The sequence below is a fragment of the Clavelina lepadiformis genome, chromosome 2 (genome assembly GCF_947623445.1).
Source record: "Clavelina lepadiformis chromosome 2, kaClaLepa1.1, whole genome shotgun sequence".
NCBI classification, from domain to species: Eukaryota; Metazoa; Chordata; class Ascidiacea; order Aplousobranchia; family Clavelinidae; genus Clavelina; species Clavelina lepadiformis.
This window is the reverse complement of record NC_135241.1, coordinates 15384860-15408536: the sequence shown is the minus strand read 5'-3', so window position 1 is coordinate 15408536 and position 23677 is coordinate 15384860. Positions and strand designations below refer to the sequence as shown.

General features: G+C 35.1%; 3 protein-coding genes across 6 annotated transcripts; 2 read left to right on the top strand and 1 right to left on the bottom strand.

The window, feature by feature from the left end:
* The first annotated feature begins 1447 nt into the window (after positions 1-1447).
* Positions 1448-9814, top strand: LOC143446702 (tachykinin-like peptides receptor 86C). Of its 2 annotated transcripts, XM_076946458.1 has the most exons (6): positions 1450-3393; positions 3600-3890; positions 3984-4123; positions 4317-4488; positions 8435-8537; positions 8846-9814. In XM_076946458.1, exons 1-6 carry the CDS (start codon positions 2790-2792, stop codon positions 9045-9047), a joined length of 1512 nt encoding a protein of 503 aa, XP_076802573.1. In that variant the 5' UTR covers positions 1450-2789; the 3' UTR covers positions 9048-9814. The 2 variants fall into 2 exon arrangements, with proteins under 2 accessions (XP_076802574.1, XP_076802573.1); XM_076946459.1 differs by lacking the exons at positions 8435-8537; positions 8846-9814 and adding an exon at positions 6738-7722 and having other exon boundaries at positions 1448-3393.
* Positions 9815-12268: 2454 nt separating this feature from the next.
* LOC143445752 (cholinephosphotransferase 1-like) lies at positions 12269-20185 on the top strand. 3 transcript variants are annotated; one of them, XM_076945054.1, is made up of 9 exons: positions 12269-12431; positions 13491-13621; positions 14718-14868; positions 14945-15086; positions 15999-16083; positions 16206-16310; positions 16503-16658; positions 19062-19208; positions 19961-20185. In XM_076945054.1, the coding sequence occupies exons 1-9, from the start codon at positions 12341-12343 to the stop codon at positions 20081-20083; spliced, it is 1131 nt and encodes a 376-aa protein (XP_076801169.1). In that variant the 5' UTR covers positions 12269-12340; the 3' UTR covers positions 20084-20185. The 3 variants fall into 3 exon arrangements, with proteins under 3 accessions (XP_076801169.1, XP_076801171.1, XP_076801170.1); XM_076945056.1 differs by lacking the exons at positions 12269-12431; positions 13491-13621 and adding exons at positions 13691-13941; positions 14104-14270; XM_076945055.1 differs by lacking the exons at positions 12269-12431; positions 13491-13621 and adding an exon at positions 13954-14270.
* Positions 20186-20257: 72 nt separating this feature from the next.
* LOC143445751 (signal peptide peptidase-like 2B) lies at positions 20258-23677 on the bottom strand. Its single transcript, XM_076945053.1, has one exon. The coding sequence runs from the start codon at positions 22074-22076 to the stop codon at positions 20439-20441; it is 1638 nt and encodes a 545-aa protein (XP_076801168.1). The 5' UTR covers positions 22077-23677; the 3' UTR covers positions 20258-20438.

Below are 23677 nucleotides of genomic sequence, written 5' to 3'. Positions count from 1 at the left end.
AGAACGTGATGCAGCTAACAAAAGATTCGGTTCTTATCGCACACATGAGCTGAGGTTACAAATACTTCAATTGAAAAGGCGTCCATTGCAAAAACTATGCTGCTGTAAATTTGCAGAGAAGCTCAAGACTTTTGCGACCGTCAAGCTTTCAGTTTTTAATCAGATTTCTTTTCGATTCTCACTGATGGTCTTGAACTATGGATAATTACCATAGGTTCAGAAATTGGATTTTCAAGAAAGGTTTGTGGTGTAACATTATTAGATTAAATGCGTAGCACCGAATTCTATAAATCTTTAAATGTTTAACAACCACTTCTTTGAATTAGGAGGTCTCGCTATGGAATGGTATTTTAACTAGAACGTCACCACAGCGCCTCAGTAAAAACTTGAAAAATAAGTCTTGTTTACCATACCGACCGAAAAAGGAAAAACGGTTTGACGCTAACAGCCAAGTGTTGAATTTATATCAACTGGCCAGTCTGCCTGATCTCGATTCCAAAGCTTAATCAAGCTCAATCATATGAAATGCTTTTAACTACATTTGTAAAGTTTTTGAACCGTTCGTATGATGTGACGTTGTGTAATTGGGGTTATTTCTTACTTTTGTGATCAAATAAAGTTACTTATTACAAAAAGATTGCGTTCAAAGTGAGCATACCCTCATACCTTTCCTTTTACACTTTATGTTGTTTATAATATCCTTTTGTATATTTTATTCTTGTCAATCATTTTTAATTATATTTAAGAAATTAACCGTGTTGTGAGTTTAGTGATAATGCTGTAACCAATACCGACTCAGCACGCAATTGTATTAATGCCAGCCCGCACGTTTTAAGCCCTTAAGGCTTTGCCATTTCTGCACGTTCGTTGATTGTTGAATTGCATGTCCTTTATCGTACTGATACTGTAACGGTTTGCATCGTAATTTTTGCTCCTCACTGTTAATGGCGAAAAACCAAGATGAGACAGTTTAAACTTTATTGATATAACAACAGAAGATTAAATAACATCATCCCAAAGAAAAATTATGCATTCAGCGTTACCAAATACCTAATAACTTTTAATTGCCATAACCATATATTTTGCTGTGAGACATAACGTAGGCACACAAAGTAAATTTACTCAGTTTAACCATTAATACAAAAAACAGTTTTGTTTTAAATATGAATATGTCCGTCTATATTTTAGTCTTGTCCACATACCCGTAATAATCATTCAGACTCACAAATACAACGTACAGCTAGCGGTTTTCTTGACAATCTGGTAACAATTGTAAAATATTTTAATGATCTGCAAAAAAACAACATTATATACAGGTGTCTTCAAAAGCAGTTTTCGAAGTTGGATGTTCACGTTGTCATATACGTCATAACTGTACCGATTGCCTACAAGCCCCAAGGCCTCATTATGCTGCGAAGTTATTATTGTGTTCACATAGCATCACGCTGAAAGTGCAGAAAACCAAAGTCAGAGTCGTTAACAGGTTTCAGCGTTTTCTCTGCTATTGCTAAACGATTCATGTCTTCGTACGCCATGCATTAATAACACAGCAGCGTTTTGTTTAAAAAAAATTGAGATTTTTAATCAAACAAGACATGATAAAAAGCGCTCAAATGGTATTGTTCTGAAAGAAGTAGGTTACAAACTTAATGTATACAGTTTCAAAAAATAAAGCATTTAGCAAAGTTTTTCAACTTCAGTTAGTCAGCAAAGGTTGCAGTTGTTATAACGTATATACATGTACCCATACTTTGGAGTGTACTGTATATACATTTATGAATAAACAGCTTGAACTGAACTGAACAGAACTAAAAACATTTATATTTGTCGTACAAGTAAAGCAAATAACAGAAGTTTTATTATATCGTTTCCATTTCATTTATTCATTGCATTAAATTGTGTTTTGTATCTTTATTAATTTTGGGCACTATAGCCTGAAAATATTTCCTTTTCATATAACTTATTTCTTCAGGAAATGTAGAAAATGGTAATTCGTTTTTTGCTGTGTTAAATTTAAGATTCAAAAATTAAAAACCATAAAACTTTAAAAACAACATTTATTTGAAGATTCTTGCAGAAGCAATCATTCGCTTTCAGTTACATTAATTTTATACGTAGCAATAGAGTAGAAATAAACGTGTGATGTTACGAAAGTTGATACATTGTGTATATTTGCATGAATATTTTTTCACGTCATAAAGTTTCTAGTGGTTTTGCAAAACGACACTAAAATAGAATAATTATACAACGGCAACGTCATCCCGGTACGGTCATTACGTCGCATTTTCGAGGAAAAGTTGTTGTTACACCCAACGACGTCAGTGTTTGGACGTGCTCTTGCAGTTGATGACGCGCCAGGAACGGCGAGTACGCCACCTTCGGCGACAACGCCATAAATAGTAATTATTCTTTTTCTGGTCATGTACACTATGGTGATCGACATTTCTCCGCAAAGCCTTTTCACCTTGGCGTCATAAGTAGGCTACTTGGCGTCACAGTGAAAATATCTAGATTTAAATATTTCTCGTGATCAATATAATTACGCCTTAAGGTCAAATTTTTAAACATGTTTTGTGCTTTTACAAGCTGTGCACGTTTCATTTTTGACTTCACTGCAGGCAAGAAGCGATAGTTGTTATACGTTATCAGGTTTTAAATACAAAAACGAAAGATTTTGTTTTATTATTTATATATATGTTATAACTGTGCAATCATTTTTCAAAGGTTTAAACCTGACTGAAAGAGTGTCTAAGATACACAACTTTCAATCGCATGCATGGTGTACTCATATGTTAGTTGGAAGGAAAAACGAAAATCTGATTAAATCTGATGATCCTAAATTTTGGTCCATGGCAAACATGATGTCTCCTCAGCCCACAAATTCAAGCAAAGTTTTTGCTTTCGTAAACAGATTACCCTCAAGTTCAGAGATCTTCGCCCTCAACCAGAGGTTTATTGCTGAACAGGCAGAGAACTTGTTAAACAAATCGACTAAGGTTTCAAGTCAATCGCTTCCACCCACGTCATTTGAAGACTTATTGCCCAATTCTTCAACTTTTCATCGTATATCAATCTTTGAAAATCTCCAGAATAACGATTCATCAGCCATCACTTTTCCGGAGATATGGTTTAAGCTTCCAGCATCTTTATGTGGCTTTCCAAGTTTTTGTTCCCTAACGGCCAGTTCCATTCTCAGAAAAAAACGTCTAAATCAACTTGATGAATGTGATATGAACGAAGGACACTTTTTTGTAGCTGTTTGCATTTTACTTGGTTGCTTTATAGTTCTTGGTAACGGATTGGTACTTTGGAATGTCTGCAAAAAGCAAAAAGGTTTTGAAGATAACTATAGCAAAGTAAAAGGCTCTCTTGCAATAACAGATATGTTGACAGGTACGTTGACAGAAGTGTCTTGCACAACATAGACGTTTCATTTCGCCTTCCAATGGCATTCTTTACATATAGGTACCTTCTGAAATCTACGGTATGCAAAAAAAATATTACCCATTTTGATCAATTGACATCATTCTATAAATGCTGCATATACGCGTTTTCTACCGTTGTCCGAAAGAACTCACATTGCATATATTTCATTGCAGGCGTACAGCTTCTTGGAATCTCTGTGTACAATTACTTTATAACGATTAATTCTTCCGTCGAGGAAGTTGTTGAAAGACAAAGATCACTCCATGGTACTCCTCAGGCCATTGCAGCTGGAAGTTTTCTTCTTTTCAACTTGACGTCATCGATTTACCATCTAGCTTTGCTTGGTTGCCAAAGGCTTATAGCCATAAAAATGCCGATTCAGTATAAACTCTTAAGAAAACGAACTATGTACTATGTCCTCGGAGTCGTGTGGGTTCTGGCGATAATCTCAGCTTCGATGCCAGGTAAAATCAATACACATGATCTCAGAAAATGTTAGTTAGATAATAAATCAAAACCAAGTTGTGGCATGTATATAACAAAGTTTCTATTTTCAGCTTGGTTTCCAAACGAACTAGTCTACACCTACTACCATACCTTATTTCTTTTCTATCCCGCTGTGCGCAGCAATGCGAAGTCATTGTCGGCAACCATTGTAATGTTCATCTTGTTTTATGGATTACCATACCTCGTCATGGTAAGAAATGAAAAGTGAAAAATTCCCAAAATACGAAAAATTCCAAATATCGTTGCTCTGTTTTGTTTACCTTGTAGTAGATAGGCTAGCAACCAGGGAATGTAGCATATCGATTTACCACAAGCTGGAGCCAATTTCAATATAAAAACGGACTTTCTGAGGCTAAAGACAATTATATACACCTTCTGTTTAGATTTCTTCATCTATTCTATGCGCTGTGTTTATGCGAAGCTACTACAAGAAAACGTCAATTCAGTTTTCTGCCAGTAGAAATACTACTAAAAACTCTCAAAGTGTCCGCAAGAGAGAGAAATCAATATTTGTAACAGTGATATTAATGCAAGTTGGATTTTCGCTTACGTTAGGTGAGTAAACGCATATAGCAGCATGAACGTATATAGAGAGTATACATAGCCCAGAGCCGGACACCCCTGCTATTATATATACTGTATAGCCGAATGTCGCACGCATGCCGAATGTGGCAAGCAATGTATTTCAAAATGGCTTGCGAAAAGGCTTTCACAAAAACTAATGTGCTAAAATCTAAGGTTTGTTACACAGGTTGTTGTTTTAATTTTTTATTCACAATTCAACGAATTAATCTTAATTTTTGCGACAGATACCTTTTACCTTTGAGTCTGACTTGTACCATAACATGATAATCACACCGTAATAATTTACAACAATGACATTCATGAGGAAAAGGTCGGTGATTTCGGTAGATTAGTAAAACAGTTAAAAGTGAATGCATGAATTCAACTGCTGCGGAGTTTACGACTAGTGTTACATCATGATGACAGTTTACATTGCAAAACGAGGTAACAATAACGCTGTTACGTCTTTTTTCTTTTGACTGCAGACATGCGTTGTAAACAACCAAAATAGTGAAAAGTTTAACCAACACAATAGTTAAGGAAGCATATGGGTTTAAAAGAAGGGTCAATTTCTTTGTTTATTTCTTTATGTAGTAAAATTATCAAAAATGCGATTACTCATAAATCGCTCCATAGGGATTCTCGAAATTTTACATTCGAACTAGGCTTTCCTGATACTATCTCATACTGGAATATGGCAAAAATCACATATCACTATATCCCCTTACCTAAGCTCAAAGTCAGAAGTAGATTTTTTGGCTTAAAAACACACATTTACCACTTTTTCATGCCAATTTCTGTCCAAGTTTTCCGAGCAACCTGGAACTTTGAAAGGCGCCAACTGCTAGGGGAATCCCCAGGCTAGAAAAAACACCACCCATGCTGCCTTTTCATTGATTTAAACATGTTTATAGAGCCCCACGTAAGAGTCGAACAGAATCAGAGAAATCTTTTTTTTGACCCATAAGCCTAGAAATAAGAGTCTTCAGAAATGTCTAAACTGTACTACACATGTTTATTAAATGTTCAATATCGCTATTGTTCTGGGAAAATGTATCAAACTGGATTGCAGTACGCTTGAGATGGCCTCACAGCTTTCAGTATAACAGCTTACTCTTCGGTATTCCTGAATTCACAATGTTTTTATAGACTAAGTACACTGCTTGTGGCTGGTAGCTCGTTTTAGTATTTATCGTGCCAAGTTTAACAATTGTAAACTATCTATAGAGCTATTTAAATATTTGGTGAACGATACTGAAAAATCCAAGAGATGTTCAGAATCAGAAAAAACAAAATAATATTTTATTATAGTAAACGGGGATCTTGCCTGCCATGCTTTTGATTTACATTTTTAATTGTAATTTGTCATTTGTTTTATACTGCTGTTTAATTCCTACTTGTTGTTGTGTCGTTAGTGGTTAAAAAACAATATAATGATACCCAAAAGAGATATAGGCCTAGATACCTCACACCTCAATATTATCAAGAGTAACAAGACAATAAACAAAGATTTTTCATTTGTTAATGATGTTTTTAGGTTTTTGTAAAAGGCACAGTGTTACGTAATATAAAAAATTAAATTTACTTTATCAAACGGTGGTGCAGGAATAAGTTTTTAAAACAAAAATTGGCACATCTCAGTATTTGACTTGGAAACTCCTATAGCCTACATCTTCCAACTGTAATTGTAGTGACAAAAGTTTTATACTTAATTCCTTAATTTATGGAAACAACAAATCGATATGGTATATGCTTAAGACTATGACTAAAGATCCAAAACCTAACTTAAGCGCTGATTAATTTAAGTCTAGATCAAAAACTCAACTTAACAGCTGTGAGTTGTGATCTCCGCTCACAATTATACTTGATTTCCTGATTCGCCAATTTTTGTGACTTCAGTATATGGTGGCCGACTCGTGTCACGGAAGTTTTTGTTTATTTTGCAACTTTTTTAAAATTGTTTATTACTTTGCCTTTTTATTTATCTTTAATTTATTTTATTAAAGTTTTACATTCTTGAAAAACTTTTTACATTAGATTTTTATATTTTTGTTGTTTTAGTTTTTATTTTTCCAAAAACTTATTCTTTTCAAAAACTTTATGCAAGTTTTTAGAATTTTTATTTAATATTTTGATTTTCAACTTTCCAACTTTTCAAATTTTTTGAAATTAAATATATTTTATGTAAGTGTTTTAAATTGGGAAGCTTTTTCAAAGCGAGTTGATTTTTTTCTCTCCAGATTTCATATGAAGCGGAGGAAGGCCAACAGATCTTTTAACCACAAAACGTTTCAAATATCTTTTAGAGTCTAGAAATAGGCTAAATTTTAGAAATTTGGTTTGGCTTTGTTGCTAAATGCAAGGTGGCAAAAATAATTGTAAAAAAAATTATTTAAAAATTAAAAATATAAAATTGTATGTAAAAAATTAACAAAATAAAATAAAAATAATAAAAGTTTTTCCAAAAAGTGGCAAAATCAACAAAAACTTGCATGCCACGTGTCGACCACCATACTTGAGCACGGATTTTCAGAAGGCAACTTAAACAAAAAGTTTATTTGGCAATGGGAAATACTAAGTTTAACTCTTCCAACGGGACCGTTTTTTAATTATATAAGCCTGGAACTGCATGCGTTTATCCACAAACTCTGCTTCATTGTGTTTATCAATTCCTTTTTTTTCCTATGGTGAAGATTCATGTTGCTTAAACCTGTTTGGTAGCCGAAAACTACCTATAAGTATAAGCAACGCCATATTTGCGAACAAATCCAAAATGCAACTCAACTTACTGCGCATTGTGCTAAGTTTCCCGTAATTGTGTGTTTTTGGTATTTTTGTAAGATATTATATATTCACTTTTTAGATGCCTTGTTTATATGGTTATTTGTTTGTCTCAAACTTTTACACACAAATATTTGTAGTATAGCAGTGGAGTGCCTGTGGAGTATATTGCATATCCGACTTACATTTTTCCCATCACTTATGGTTATGTTCCTATTTAAATCTTATATGCTGTAGTCTAGTAAATTGGTTCAATGACTCACCTTATATTCCTGTGATGTACACAACAATTATACGCCTTATTGACACCTTTCCTCCCTATAAGGCAAGAAACGCCTTTCATGTTAAATTTTTAATTGGCGAATCATACTAACTTTGGGCGCTGCTGTGACCAGTGATTGGATTGTTATGCGTCTTGCTAAATTAAAGCATTGTTTCATTTTAGTTAAAAGTGGTTTGTTTTGCACAGAGATGGCAGTCGGTACTTCGAAAGTACCGCGGTACACACCATAGTGATTCCCAAGAAAGATGTACCGAAAGTTCGGTAGGAAGAATCGGTAAAAATATCCAAGTCAGTCTAAACACATCAGAAGACCATCCTTAGTTATTGAAATTATGTCTGGTGGCAAACATAGTTAAAGTATATGCTAGTCCAACCATCGCATTTTCTTTATTATAAAAACCGCAGTTTATACGCACTGTTTTGTACACTATTACAATACGAAAATACGAAAATTTACTTTTACCAAGTGCATTAATAGATTGCATGATTCGGCTGAAATAATTCGGTTTCTTTTTTCAAAAATTCGTTTTCGGACAGGATCAAAAAAACACAATTGGGTACACTAGCCTGTAGAACTCCTCATATTTTTTTGGAAGAACGTACGGGCCATATTGCCTAGATTTTTGTTAACGGCCATTAACTAAAGACAATATTCCTTTACCAGCATATAGGCAACTTGTGTTTTTTCACAAACAGCTTGATTTTATCAGCTACTTAAGTTCAACATGGCCATGTGCAATTGCGTGGACAAAAGATAGGTCTAATTAAATTACTTGCTTATATACAAATAAAAGTTCTAAAATATAACAACTAGTTTTCTCGACTGGAATAAGTGAGTTTATATACAACTTTGAAAATTTATGTTTTTTGCAGTGCCCGTTATTGTCGTAGCAATTCTGGTGTACACCAATTACCTGACGTGTAACAATTTTTCAAGAGTTTACATAGCGTGTATATACTTAGCAATGGCAAACAGGTAAGGCCTCCTGCAATGGTTTTAGCCATCTTTGAGAGCTACTATAATAATCTCACAGCTTTTGTAGAGATGTTAAAGTTTGACCTGAATGTTAATTGATCGTGGGTTATTTTATGCAATGAATGATTTTAACTAAATATAATATTTGGATAAAAACTTTTAAAACAGTTGAACAACTATACTACATATAAAAACTAATAACATAACTTTTGCAGCCAAAACTAAGTTGTTATGGGCCTACGTTCTCTACAAGCTCTTTGAACAAGACAAAAACCGTTTCATAAGTATCTCATAATTTATTTTTTCAGTTTAGTGAATGTGCTGGTGTATAGCGTGAGAGAAAAAAAGTTTCGAATGTCATTGAAAAACTTTTTGTGCAATATCTGTCGAAGTGAAGTGAAATCCAAGATTCACCAAAACAAGAAATCAACAAAAATACCCAAAATTCTTGGCAAAACAGCGATGAAAGCAATCCCACTACCTTTGACTTACGACAAATCACCCACTTAAAGACAGTCAAGATAAAAACATGGTGGATGAACAAACTGTCTTGCAGTGCTATTTGTCAAATTTATATCTCATAATGTTATTCAGGATTTTCCCTTGTTGGTAGAAATAAATTTCCATATAGCTTATAAAGAGAATAGATTCTATAACATCTTTTTGCCTTATTCTGTCATTATTACTTTATTTGTTGTTGTGTGCTTTTACTTTTACAATATACCGTGAAGTTTGTGGTCTTCCCTGCCGATCGACTCAATTGACTTGGATGAAAATTGACCCATGCTGAAGTTGGCTCTCGTTTTCGGTAGCACATGCGCATGCAGAGATCAATCGGCCATAATCAACATGTACATTGCACAGCAAAAGTTAAAACTGTATTTAAATAGCGGTTGAACTGAAGAAACAAATGAATGAATTGTCATACGATGAACGGGAACATAAAGCATAATAATCCGTGAACTATATCTCTGCTGTTATCAGATAGTCAACGTTAATTAACTAAAAGAATGTAAAAGAGTCCGGTAAAAAGTAGGAATCGTCCATTGAATGGCGGTGACGTGATGCCCACCGCACGTATTTTACGTATGGTTAACCAGGTGTTCATGTGGCATTTTAAAAATAACGAATTTATTTGCTGTTGTTCACTGATCATATTCATCATCTATATATTAAATATTGTGCTGATTGTGATTTTAATCAACATTTTTTCTAATTTTTTGTATTTATGTCGTTTAGATATGACAATAACTTTCATTTTATTAACAGTATGGTGATGTACTTGTGTGTTTAATTCTCAAACACTGTTTGGCCCCGCGTGCAATTATTTCCAGGTCACTACGTAAACTTCGTAAACATTACGAACAATGTAAGTAATGCACACATTTTGTTCACTATCTTGCTATGCTACGTTAACATGGAATGCATGTGACAAACCACAAACATTCCATAAATTTAAAGAAATAATCTATGAAAAAATTTTTAAGAGTAGCCTAATTTGCCCATCTCGTAGTTTGGCCATTATCCAAGTTGTTTCATTAGTATACAATATATACACATATTATAGTGGAAATGAACCTTTTTTCTCTAAAATAGAATAGATCTAATTTTTCCCGTCAAAAAATCTTAAAGATTGTATGGGGAGCACAGTCCTTCACGGAGTTTATAGTAAAAAATAGGCGGTTATGAGTTGGGCGTTAGGAGAAAGGGCATTGGGCATGCAAAACGTTGATTTCAAGGCTTTAGAGCAGGGGTTCTTAACCTTTTCATAGTCGTGGCCCACTTTCGTTTTGAAAATATTCTGTGGCTCACTTCTTAAAGGAAATGGAATTACCACGAGTCTAGACATGCATTGGCACAGCTATTTGAAGTTTTGGGCGACACAAAATGATATAAATCATTATCACTTAAATCATATAATTTGAATAAACAACAATGCTAATTTGGAGGTTACAAAATTTTCACCAACTAAATAAAACTAAAATTTTCACCAACTTTACATTTTTCCGAATAGCTCTGTGGCCCACCTCAAAATGCTCCTGTGACCCACCAGTGGACCATGGTCCACCAGTTAAGAACTCATGCTTTAGACTAGAGTTTAGTTAAAGCTAGATTTATATTTGCAGGAATATTTAAGTCAGGTTTCAGTGACTATGTATGAAAGTTGAAATTAGGTCAACCAATACTGTAAGAAGTAGACTAAAAAATACTTTTTTCTGTTGGAATTATAATTTATGACAGACAAAAACAAACATGTTTATTCCGATGTGACTGCTTGCGAATGCATTGACGTGGAGCAATAGCATTCACTGTATACAGACAAATCCGCATGTCATCGAAACACAAGTTGCTGCATTGTAGCCTGTTGTTCAGTCATCTTGCATCTAGTTCTATCACCAATTCACAAAAAGTTGTGATATGTCTCAGTCTATACAACAACGTTTTTCAAGCCATCAACAGCAACTAGCACAATAATTTAGTACTAAAAGTTAACGGCATTGTTGGGGGGTGTATTGTGAAAAAACTTAGAAGCACTCAATCGCATCCATGATCCGTCGAAGCCCTAAGGTGCCTGGATACTAGATTCTATTTGCACAAAATTTTATTTACGACGACTTGCGGTAGTTTGCGTTGTGATGACATGCGATTTTGTCTGGACACTGATCGTGGTTGCTGTAACCCCGCAAGTCAACGCACTCACAAGCACTCGCACCACACCAAACATGTTTGTTATTTTTGCATTGCACCATGCGATTCCAGGTGGCTTTGTAAAGTTGTAACCATGGTTATAGACTTGGGGTGCATTCGCGATTCAAGCAATGTTATTGGTCAAGTTTACTCAGTAGTCGTGTAGGCAACAAAGTTCTGCTATCAGTGTAACCTATTGGATGAAGTGAATCGACTTAAAATATGGATTATGATCCTATATTAAGTAACTATAGGTACCGTAGCCAAACAAAAATATTTTAGATTAAGCTGCCCCTAACTGGGGCTCGAGCAATGAGGAATCATGCCCAGTTTTAGTCAGGGAAAGGCTTTAAAACTAAAATTTTAAACTTTAATTTTAAAACTTTATGATGAGGTTTTTCATGCGAATTGCATCTAAGGTCTAGTCACATAAGGTTTGAACTTGAGTCGCTCGCTGTTACGAATGAATTTAATTTTCGTTCAAACACTGCTCCATAGGAATGTTTATTTCCTTACCATCGCAATTCATTGAAGTACAGTACAGTGGCACTAATGATTTATGGTTAATATCACGAGGTTATACTATGAATTATTATTTAACAGTATTCTAGTTTACTAAGCCATAATTCTTGTTTGCAGTTTTTTATGTCGTTTACGTTATTGGTGTAGATAATTTGAAGCCCTGCCTACAACAGATAAATGTCGCTGTTTTCGCTTTACATATCATATTATACGGGGTCTACAAGTAGGCTATAACAATATTATATTTTTGAAATAAATTTGATGATGTGGGAAAAGCAAGGTGAGAATAATAACGATAAACGTGTTTTTTCAGAGTTTTCTTTCAGAAATCTCAATTCGGAAATATCACACTGTTTCACAATATGTAACCTCAAAACAAGTTTTTTCTAGAAGTAATGCAGCCCGGTGACACAACACCGCGTAAACACTGATTGCAAACCTGTGATTAGTAATCGCACTTCTTCGGCGCACACCAACGCAAATGTTGTTGCCGAGATACGCCCGTGTTCAGCTTTTATTACAAGTTAACAACTTAGCTTTGCATTGTCTTTTTTAGTTTATTGATGAAGCATAGATAGTAATTCCTTTGTAAAATGAGATTACTTACCGAAAAAAACTTAAAAGCTCTTGATGAACATTCCTATACTGCAACGGACGACTCTTTTGCTTGTTGGATGCTTTGCCGTGAGTATATTTATTTGAAATTGCTGCAGATTTCATGTGATAGTGGCAAACTTAAACAGTCCTGTAGTGCCTAAATTTAAGGTCAAGCTTTATATTGAATTAATTAAATACTTAGCTTTTGGACTGTAGATAAGAAACATGTATGTGAATATTCTACGGATAGCAAGTATATATCTTCATTTTGTGCTCGCCCTTTCCCTTTAGATAAAAACATTCTATCGCATGTATGTGACGGAATTTTCCTGCCGCCTTAGATGTCCATGCTGTGTCTTGTAATTACGTACCAAAGCTGATTTTGCTTAATTTAATTGTCTAAATCAAGAAGCCATAAAAGGAGTAACAAATGATGAAAACTACTCAGCACAGCAGGCACTCCTTGACAAACCCGTAAGCCAGGGACGTACAGAAAATAAACGCCTGTATAACCTTGTACTTTTCCACGCCCAAGTCTGGAATGATTGTTTGGAGGAAAGTGGAAAGAAATCGATGATACAGTATAATTGAGCTTCGTGCCACAATTAGAAACAGCGCGTACTGCAGTTTTACGATGTCTTACACAACACGATGACATACACACTATCAAGGGGGGTATATGTAACAGTTACTATAGTCCTTGAGTTGTGCAATACAAGCTGGTACGTCTAAAACGATACTACCCGCAATGTATAAACACCAAAATTCAATTATATATCAAAACATAAAGCATAAAGTGTGTATATAGGACGACTCAGTAAGACAAGCTTATTTTGTTAAAAGATTAGGTATATAAACATACTACTTTTATCTGTCAGTGAACGAGTGAAATAAGTGGGAGCACAATCATTGACGATCATTATGTTGACCATCACCCTATACAAATTTACATTGAAAGTGAATCATAATGCTGAATAAGGAGTTGCTACACACATTAAACTGGCTTCGTTGGAAGGAATTGTAAATGTCAGAAGTGAACGCTTTCGTCACATATGTAAAATGTTTTCTTGTATAGGCCTATATCGCGGCACCATAGACGTAATCTGTTGTTTTTCTTTGTTGTATTTACTGAGACATATTTTGCAGCCTGGTGGAATTTTGCTTTTCGCTTTGTTCCGGCAAACACGAGTCCGAATTCGCTGACTTGCATCGGTCTGTTGGGAAGTGTCGTTTGTTGTGCGTTGACTGCTGTCTATTCACCGAATTTAACCGGAGAGGTAAATATGACGTGTATAATAAATTTCTAAAATGGAAGCACATACGAGCGATATAACTGACCCAGAAGGAACTTTTTTACATAACGCAGTGCATGGTTCTTGATCGGTGAGGTCGAACGAACGAACGAACTTTCTAGGAAGGAATATTTTGCTTAGCCTCAGAGGCTTATAGATAACGTAGTGTGCCACTTATCTTTAGGAAAATGGTTTGCAATACATGATGATTTGCCTCTTAAAAACGACTGAGTTAAGTTTTGCTTCGATCGAGCTTTCTGTTCTGTTTTGATTTTGCTAATGATTGTGACCGCATTGTACCGGTGGTAAGTATTACGAATTTTGCAAAAAACTTTTTCAATGCACAATCAACTGCTAGTTCCCACATAACAGTAAAGGTAGAAAAAATTTTGAACAAATTTCGCCTATATTTTTTTTTGTACAAATTGTGTATGTTTGTGTACAATTTCTGCATAAAATTCCATAAGAAGAAAGCGAGGAATGAAGTGCGTTAAGAAGCATTAAAGGGAGGAACTTGTCAAAAAGGTTGAGAACCACCGACATAAGGACTACATGGCACTAATAATAACCTTCATACAAATGACAACATCAGCGGTGATTGCTTAGCAGCGGTGGCTGCGAAGTAAAAAACATGGTATTACTGCCAAATAAGTCACTACCAGATTGATATAACGCCTTAGGTTGTTAATGCCACCGAAAAACTAAAATTTTTGAGCAGTAGAAAGCGACTGAAACTTACCTCGTTTAGTACTTTGTACAACATTGAAAATGATGTTATTGAAAACTGCCATTGCAAATCGTACAGCAACATTTGGTTAGAATTGCGTAAATATTTGCTAAACGGTATGTCATCATTAAGTTTTTGGTGAAAAGTGAAGGGTGTCTACGATAGCACCCAACGAAAAATACAGTCCTGTACATTTGAGAAAAAAATATTATGTAAACTTTTGCTGTTGCATTAATCTTGTTTACAATTCAGAATAACTGATACAGTACTATATTTTTATACTGTAATTGTTGTTTGTTTTGACAACTTAAATATTAGCATTTTTATATTTCGACTAACATGAATGTTACGCAGGCTCCGAACTGGGTGTATTTGCTGACTGGCTTTGGTATATTTTGGCATCAAACGTTTGACGCTCTGGATGGTAAGCAATGCAGGAGAGTTGGAAGATACAACGGACCAATTGAGCTCATATTTGACCATGGATGCGATGCGTTGTCAAGCAGTAAATATTTTATGCTAGACCAATATACGTATAATAATAAAGATAGTGCAACTAACACTTGATTTTTTCTTCGTAGCTCTGTTTTTTGTAGCTGTTTCAAATGGATTGCAACAGGGTTCCAACATTAACCTATGGCTGGTAACATTTTACACCGGACATCTGACGTTTTACTCCGTTCAGTGGCGATCGATGATTACAGGATCTGTACACTTTGCAAGGTATACGGTTAGCAAACAAAGAAACTGTACGAGTGTATAACCACTGATTTTTTTCGGTTACGTTCACCGTATCGTATATGTACAAACGTATAGGCTACTCTATACTGTACTAAAACTATACCAACGTATAGTTTTATTATGCAAAACAACGTTTTTGCGCTTTATTTTTTATGTAAGTATCATTTTAATATGTTGACGTGACATAATTAGACTTCAGTTGCTTAGTGGTCAGAAGCTTACTGCATGATGTCACTGTCGCTATATAGACTAGCAACAGACACTCGCCATGTTGGCATTATTATTTGTATTATTTCTTTTTCGTTATTGATAGCGGGAGAAAAAGTATGGTGCTAACCTCGTTGTAGATTGGTCAAACAAATACGCTCACAAAAGACCAATGAACGGAAAAAAGCGCAGAGTCCTGAGGATTTACAGTAAAACGTGCAATGTACAAATTACAGTGGTGCTACAACGCTGGAGTTTAGCACTGCCATTAAATTTCAGGACAATGGACGATGTATTCGTATGTAACTAGACGCCTACTTCCGTAATCATGTTTCCTGCCATTCCCAAATTATAAACATCATTGAACCCAATTTTACAATTACCATGACAACTGTAATTTTTATAAGATGTGCTAAAGTGCATATTTGCAGTCATATTTGCTGAAAGCTATTATATAAATATCTAAACTTGATCGATTGTTTGTTTGTTCTTTTAGCTCACTTTTCGGGCTTTGCGGTCATGATATTTTTTGTCTTTCTGGTAAATTGTACTTGGCAATAACAAAAACTTCAAGACCAACAAAAAGTTAATTGCCAGTTACCCACTAGCTTATTCACAACGTGAAGTTGTTACCGGTTATCAAGCAAATCAATTTAAACAAGGCCATTTCGAATATTTTATCTATAGGTTCGATGTAACTGAGACTCAGTTGGTTACTATTCTGACCATGATATTGACCGGTGTCATGGGTTCAAAATTCTGGGCATATGAGGTTAGTGTCGTATAGCACTTGTGGATTATATCATTTTTGCCTTTTCAAAAAGTATGTTATTGGCTATTTCATCGTCTTCAGTATGTTATTTTTCCGCCTTCTAATGGGAAATTTTGTTTTAGATAGGTATCTTTTCGCTTTATCTGAGAGATGTTATGTCACTATCAGCAATTTTTGTCGCATTTGCTAATTTAATCGAAAATTTGAAGGCAATCCACAAGCATTCAGTAAGTTGAATAGAACAACTGTAAGTTTGCATCAAAGCAAACAAGATCATATTAAAAATATCGAACATACCACAAGCGCAGACCATTTCCTTCTGGCAAGTGGTGTTATTTACAGTAGCTCTCTGGCAGTTACAGTAATTGTCTTTTTAAAATGTAAGTTAAGCACGGATTTATTACCATGTACCCATGCAGCTCTCCTTTCGAACTGTTTCTACATTAATCTTCGGACAAGTTTTGTTTGCCATCAGTTTAGCTTTTACACATGAATCAATACGAAATGATGGATTACTGATTTCGTATGGATTGTTTATAGGATTCTTCATTGCAAAACAAAATAACAGAATTTTGGTAAGTATATCGCATTATTAGTACAGCACGTTTTTGTGTGAAACGAAAATAAACTTACAATTGTGTTTCTTTTCTTGCAAAGTTTACAACTGTAGCCTACACATATTTAGGTGTAGCCTATAGGCTATACTTAGAGCGGCGGTGTTAACCCTTTGCGGTCCAATTTTTTTTTACCGTTTCGGTCAGTCTAGGTCCAATTTTTTTTTAATGCATTTTTGGGTAGTTTTATATGTGTAGAGTACGGATAAGAAATTTTTTTGGCGAAATTTTTTTTAGTTTTTTTTTTTTAGCGTTTTTAAAAATGCTACTTTTCGCAATTTTTTGCATCATGTATTTTCTAGACAAAAGGTATCACAACTTTCAAACACTACTGACGTTTATTGAAACACAAATGCTGTTTGTATACAAGTAAAATTATCACACTCTTATCACACTGTTATCACACTGTTGAAATTTTCTGGTGAACTCCTGTATGACGCCTGGACTTTGGTCAGTCTTTGTAGGTGACTTGGGTGTGATATTGTTTGAAACATTCTCCCGGATGAAGTCCAGGTTTTCTTTGGCATGTTTCACAAAAGAATAAGGTGGTTTTCCTTTGTTCTTTGGTGTTGCAAACCATACAATTCTTTGTGTGACCTCTTGCTCCTTTTTTGATGAAATGTGGTGATTTGTTGAGGCGCTCAGCAGAATCGCTTTCACTTGGCCTTCCTCATTTGGGGTTCCTGTTGCGGACGTCTCCTATAAGTTGCACAATCACCTTGTTTCTATATTGTAGGTGTCTTGAATCTGTAAGATGTTGCATCTCCTTGTAAACCAAGAATGAGTTAACCATGCATACTTCAACCAACCAGAAAAATAGCTTTCTCCACCACCGCAGCGTTTTTCGTGTGAAGGAGTATGATGCGCAGTAATGATCAGAACGATCAACTGCGCCCATATTAGCTGTGTAATCACGGATTACATCAGGTTTCTCTACATCTTCCTGCCTCCCATTTCGCCAACGACTGTGGGGTGCAGTGTCCGCATTGTGCCAGGTGCTGAGCATCAGTATCAAGCGTTTATCTTGCCATCCAAGTGTTAGAATATTTTGTGGATGACGGTATGCTTTCAACTGTAAATTTTTCAATCGCAAACGCTTTACTTCAGTGGGTAGTCCAACCCTATTTTTCTGGATAGTTCCAGTAAGGTGGATTTGATTCTGAAGCAGTTCTTTTGCTGGAGTGCAGCTTGTATAAAACCGGTCTGTATATACATGATAACCACTTGCTCTGACTTTTGACAGCAGCTTGCCAACTAAATGCATCACGATTCTCGATGTAAACGGCAGATCTTGACGCGACAAATTTTCTGTAGTAGTTTTTCCAAAATAGGGTTCAAAAGCTGAGATATACCCAGATTCCGAGTCAGACAAGACATACACCCGAAGCCCCCATTTGGTAGGTTTTTGGGGATTATAAGTTTTGAAAGCAATACGCCCTTTGAATCCAACTGTGCTTTCATCAACAGCAATGTTTTGCCGAGGGGTGAAATTCCGAAGGCACTTCTCTTGGATGCAAGAAACTAAATTTTTCATTACACTTCCACGGGTTATAGGTCTGAGTGCTCATCAGGATCAGAGCTCCCATCATAACTCATTTCCATATCTGAATCAGAAAAATCACTCTCTTCATCAACCTCCATGTCTGAATGATTTTCATCTTCAGAATCAAGCATTTCAAGTACATCATTAGCACTAAACCTTCTAGCAGCCATTTTACTATAAACAATCCAATACTATTTACTACAACTCTCGTCTGTAAGGTAGTAATAAAATACAATAACAAGCAAAATTCATTATAGCTGAGTGCAAGAATTGCCCTTGCCTAGCCCAGTTTTACTAACTGTTTTCCAGTTCCAATTTAACTTCAACTTAACAAAAGTCAGGGGAAAACCCTAATAAATACCATCTACTATGTTCCAAAATCGATAAAAAATGTTGTAACATTCTTAGAATGTAGGTAGACCCGTAAAAACCGCTGTACACAAAAGTCATCCTAGGGATGTAGGTGGACAGCATTACATAATTTTGTTTATCATCCCAGGGATGTAGGTGGACCGCAAAGGGTTAATATTAGTTGTTTAGACATTTATTTACTTCAATTTATTTGTTGATGTTTTTTTAACATTTTCTTTGGCGGTATGCTTTGCAATGGCCTTTGCAAATTGCAATTGCAATCTTGTAGTCAAATTAGGTTTCGCATCATTTTTTGACTGAAAAGGTTTTACTGATAAACCAAAACCTGTCATAAACGGAATTTAATTTTTGATTGGTTTATGTCCCTACCATAGCCTACTTTATGTTGAACGACGCAATTTGTCCACCGTTGACAATTGACAAAGTCACTTGTTTCCTTGTTTTTACAGGTCGCCCAGATGGTTGGCAATTATGAGGTATCATTCCGAGACAATTCTGCGATTCCAGTAATTGTTTTTGCATGCTATGCAGGAATTGGTACAGTCTATAATACTGCAAACTTCTTAAATGCGAGGACAATGATACTTATTTGCTGTGTGAGTATGTTATAGTTCTATGGCGTACACCGCCACCTGTCTATTATTTAGTTGTATATTTTAAGATGTTTGTGTTCAGGTAGTAATTATGACGTGTTTGGTATGCGCTTTGATTCGGTGCGTCGCGCATTCATCATAGATCGGACACATTACACTGTCTGCACTCGTGGTAGCAGCATAGGTTACCTCTGAAGATTCAATCGATTTTAAGTCGCCTTTGAACTGGAATGGACACGCTCTACTAAGGAGTCGGATATATTAATTATATCGGAGTTAAGCCACTTATGGCTACAATAGTCGGTTAGACAGTATACTACACGGATCAAACCTCACCAATACGTTACAGCTCTATCGCCTCTATGACAAAGTGACTTTAATTTCTCATATTTTGTGATAATGACGGACATCTAAGTTCACGTTCAGTGTTACTTTTAATTTTGAAGGAAACAATAATATTTTATGATATTATTATAATAGCCAGTAGGATTATAAATCATAACAGCGTGTTTCATTTTTGCCGTTCTCACGTACAGTAGTTGAAATGTATGCAAATCTCTAGGTTTACGTTAGATAAAAAAAAATCCATCGCTACCGTTTGTTTGCATGGGTCAGCATAAAATACGGTATGTGTTGATGTAAGTACGATTTCCTTTCTTGAAAGTGTGTACCATGGCCTTAACAAAATAAGTTACAAATAACAAGTAAACGTTATTAATAAATATCATTAATATTTTCTATTGTTTTCATCACAGGCAATTTCGGGACTGGACATGACACAGCATTTCTGCAGAATTAGTTCGGAAATCGCTAGGCACTATGACATCGGCATCTTTAAAATCAAGCCGGGAGAACGAACGTTTGATAAAATTAAATGACAGATAATAACATGAAGATAAAGGAAGTAGATTTTGCTAAAAAATAAAACTAAAACACAGATTTGTGAGAATTCATTTGGAAATAAAATGAACATACAGCTACACCTGAACCTGTTTATTTTTCGCAATTGATCGTGGGAACTAAAAAGAGTATTGTGCTACGTGCAACCCGGGGATTGTTAATTTTTCTTTATTGGTACAACACTGAATACATACATTCACATTATTAGTACGTTTTTTATAGAAAATAATGCGAGAATATCACCAAAAATGATTAAAAAACTTGTTTCCAAGCATTTCACACATAACGGATAAATATCAAATATTCTATTTTTTCTCTTTACTATATCATTTATTATTTTGTAGTTAAAAGGTTATCCTTTACGCTGTTTAAGGGTTCTAAAGATTCAATATTTTCATCAGATTCAGGAACAAGTTCTTTGTAAATGGGAGTCGATATGACAGTTTCGGCATTCCAAATATCTTTCAATTCATTTCTTTTTAATGCAACAAAAAAAGTGCTGAGCAAACAGCATGGAACAAGGTATAGTAAAGCTGGTTGTCCTACCATCATGACGTACATCGCAATGAATGTAAGAATTAAACCGATTCCGTATCCCAACACGGCAGCAATATAGTATGAGTGTAGTTTTACCATGCTTTTTGCACTAGTTTTGAAATCCCACGTAGCACAAAATCCCACATGTAAGCCGGGCAGTAAAACATCACCATATCCTAGCAATGAATATGGCAACTCGGTACATTTTGCTAAAGCCAGTAACTCAAGCTTTGGCAATTTAAAGAGCATGGGTAACTCTTCTTTTGTTTTTCCAGATCCTCCAGTTGCCACATGAACCATAACGCTTTCATTGTTTTTAGTTAACAATGGAGTAATAAAAACATAAAAAACATCATACACAAAAAATAAAGACAGTAACAAAGTACAGATTTTAAAATTAGGCAGTCTTATAGCTTTGATCATGTAAATGCAAAATCCCACTCCAAGAATATCTTGCAGTAACCATGCAAACCACTTTTTTCTGCAGATTGCCCACGTAACTGAAAATGACATGCATAACAAAAAAAGAAGTATTCCCAGAACCGATGGCCGATTCTTCAGAAAAATAATATTATTTTGAGGAATTTTGTACCTAATGTAACATGGGGAATATTTGAGATATGAGTGCAGTAAACTGAACATAGCAAGTGCTGATACATAACAAAAAACAACAATAATTACATAAACAAGATAATCGTAAAAGAAATACATCAGTAAAATAGAAACTGAACTCATAACAAAAAATAAAATAGACTGTGCTACATTGACATTCAAATCAAGATTTTCTACAATTTCATTATCATTACTTAAGGATTGTTGTGTTTCTTTAACCCTACAATTTCCTTGAGCCCAAGCTCCAGCAGCACATGTAATAACTGCTAAAAACCATATTATTACCAAATTTAGATCAATATGGCGCGGAACATTAATTGCGTATTCCCAAAGGCGTATGTTAACGAGGCCAACAGTTGTCTTCAATGTTTGAAAAACTTTATATGATTCATCCGTAATAACAGCAACACTTATGTTGATAGTTTCAAAATCTTCTCTTGTGGCATCTGGTACTGCCAAACCGTCATCACTTACTATTAGTACACCATTGCCATTTGCCTTTAACACATGAAACGCCTTCTCCGCAAAGGTACAATTACCACGTTTAACAATGACAATCTTTTTGTTAAAGCTGTTGTTTACATGAGGATGACATCCCAAATCCGGGTAAGTATCAGCTACTTCAAACCATTCCGCAAGGGGTGATGCATGCGTTGGAAATGCTTTGAAACCTGAGTTGTATGCAGTACATATGTCTACCGCATTGGACAATGTTTTGGTTGAAGGATTTATCTGCACAAAACCATATTCTGCAGAGATAACAGAGATTTGTAACACCAGTAAGAATGATAAAGTTACCAAGTGTTCCAATAAATTTGCCATCAAGTTATTCAGATGTACAGCTCATGAAACATGTATAATTATAACAACCCTTTTCTTAGAAACTCCTGGATAAAATCCTGAAATCAAATCATACAACACTAAATGCTACTTTTAATTTTGATGTATAGCACGGTTTCTGCAGTGCATTACAATCACTGGCGACATTAGGTATACCACTGAACGGAAGTGGGCAGTCGGTACTTTGAAAGTGTTGTCGGTAACGGTACTTGGTAATGTTTCAAAACATTTTTTCCGTAGTACTTAGGAAGTAGGGTTAGTTCGGGTATCAATAATATTTATTATCCAGATAATGGATATTTGTATTTTAGCTAACTGGTTAATAGGATAATTATAAAGGTAGGCACAAGGCAACTCTTTTTCAAAATTTTTGGCAAAACAGAAAGCATCAATCGTAACAATTTGTCGGACTGTGAAGTAGTTAAATTACTAGAAGACCACAAATTGGTATACAAAAATTTACAAATCGCTAATGTTTATTTATTTTTTTAAACTTAGTTTTAAATTTAGTAAATTCAGAAGTATTTCGCTTTCAAGCCTAAATTCCATCTAAATTCCTGGGAAACTGCCCAGTTTTCACCTTGCAATACATCCATTAAAGCATTAAACTAAAATGTTAATGCTCGGAGGTTAACTGATAATTTATATACTAGAGCAATTCAATCGCTTTGTGTATTGTTTGTGATATAATAAAGCAAATATTTTCTGAAATTTAACACCTCCTAGAGAATACAGGATGAATTGTTGCACATAATAAAGGTTTTAATTAAGTTTAACAGAGAGTCAATCACCACTTTCGTTACTGGAAACTAACTGATGGGTTGTAGACTGCCCCAGTACTTTGGTCAACAACTGAATTGCAAAATCCCAAAATAAAAATTCAGCATTTACAAAACAACCCATGACTCGTGACGTAACCGTCACACAGTATTCAGAAAAACTGCAGAGTATGGCATGACACACCCAAGATATTTGAGTAGAAATGGTATCGCACACATCTCTCTAAAAAGGAGACATTAATTTTTTTCCGTTTCCTATTGTAAAAGATTGGTAGGGACCTATCTTGCCTACCACAAATGCCAAACAGGCTTGGGACATGAGTCGCATTGCACATCACTTGCTTCCTTGTACACTGGAATTTTGCTCCTGCACCCCCGAGGTCTCTGCGAAAACTGCCTAACGAAAACGCAGTCCAGGCAATCATAACGGACAGAAATTTAAGCTTGAAAATTGACAAACCTATTCACGAAAGATTAATGGGCAATAACATAAAAACTGAAATTAATTACAAAAATTGGCAAACAAGTACAAATTCAAATAGTTTGAAAACAATCAAGCATATAGTCTCTACCGATGGGTTATTGTATAGCCTACCCCTACATGAATACCAGCCTGGCTTAACACAAAAGCCAACAGTCAACCAAGCAAACAAGATTATTTGGAATGTATCATACATAAATAAGCTACAAAATATTTAGTCGCAACTTGCAACTATAGGTGACAAATTTGACGTAATAAATTTGTCATCGTTTACGTCATCAACAAAGACCTATGAGCAGTCTGTAGTTACCAGCATTTTATCT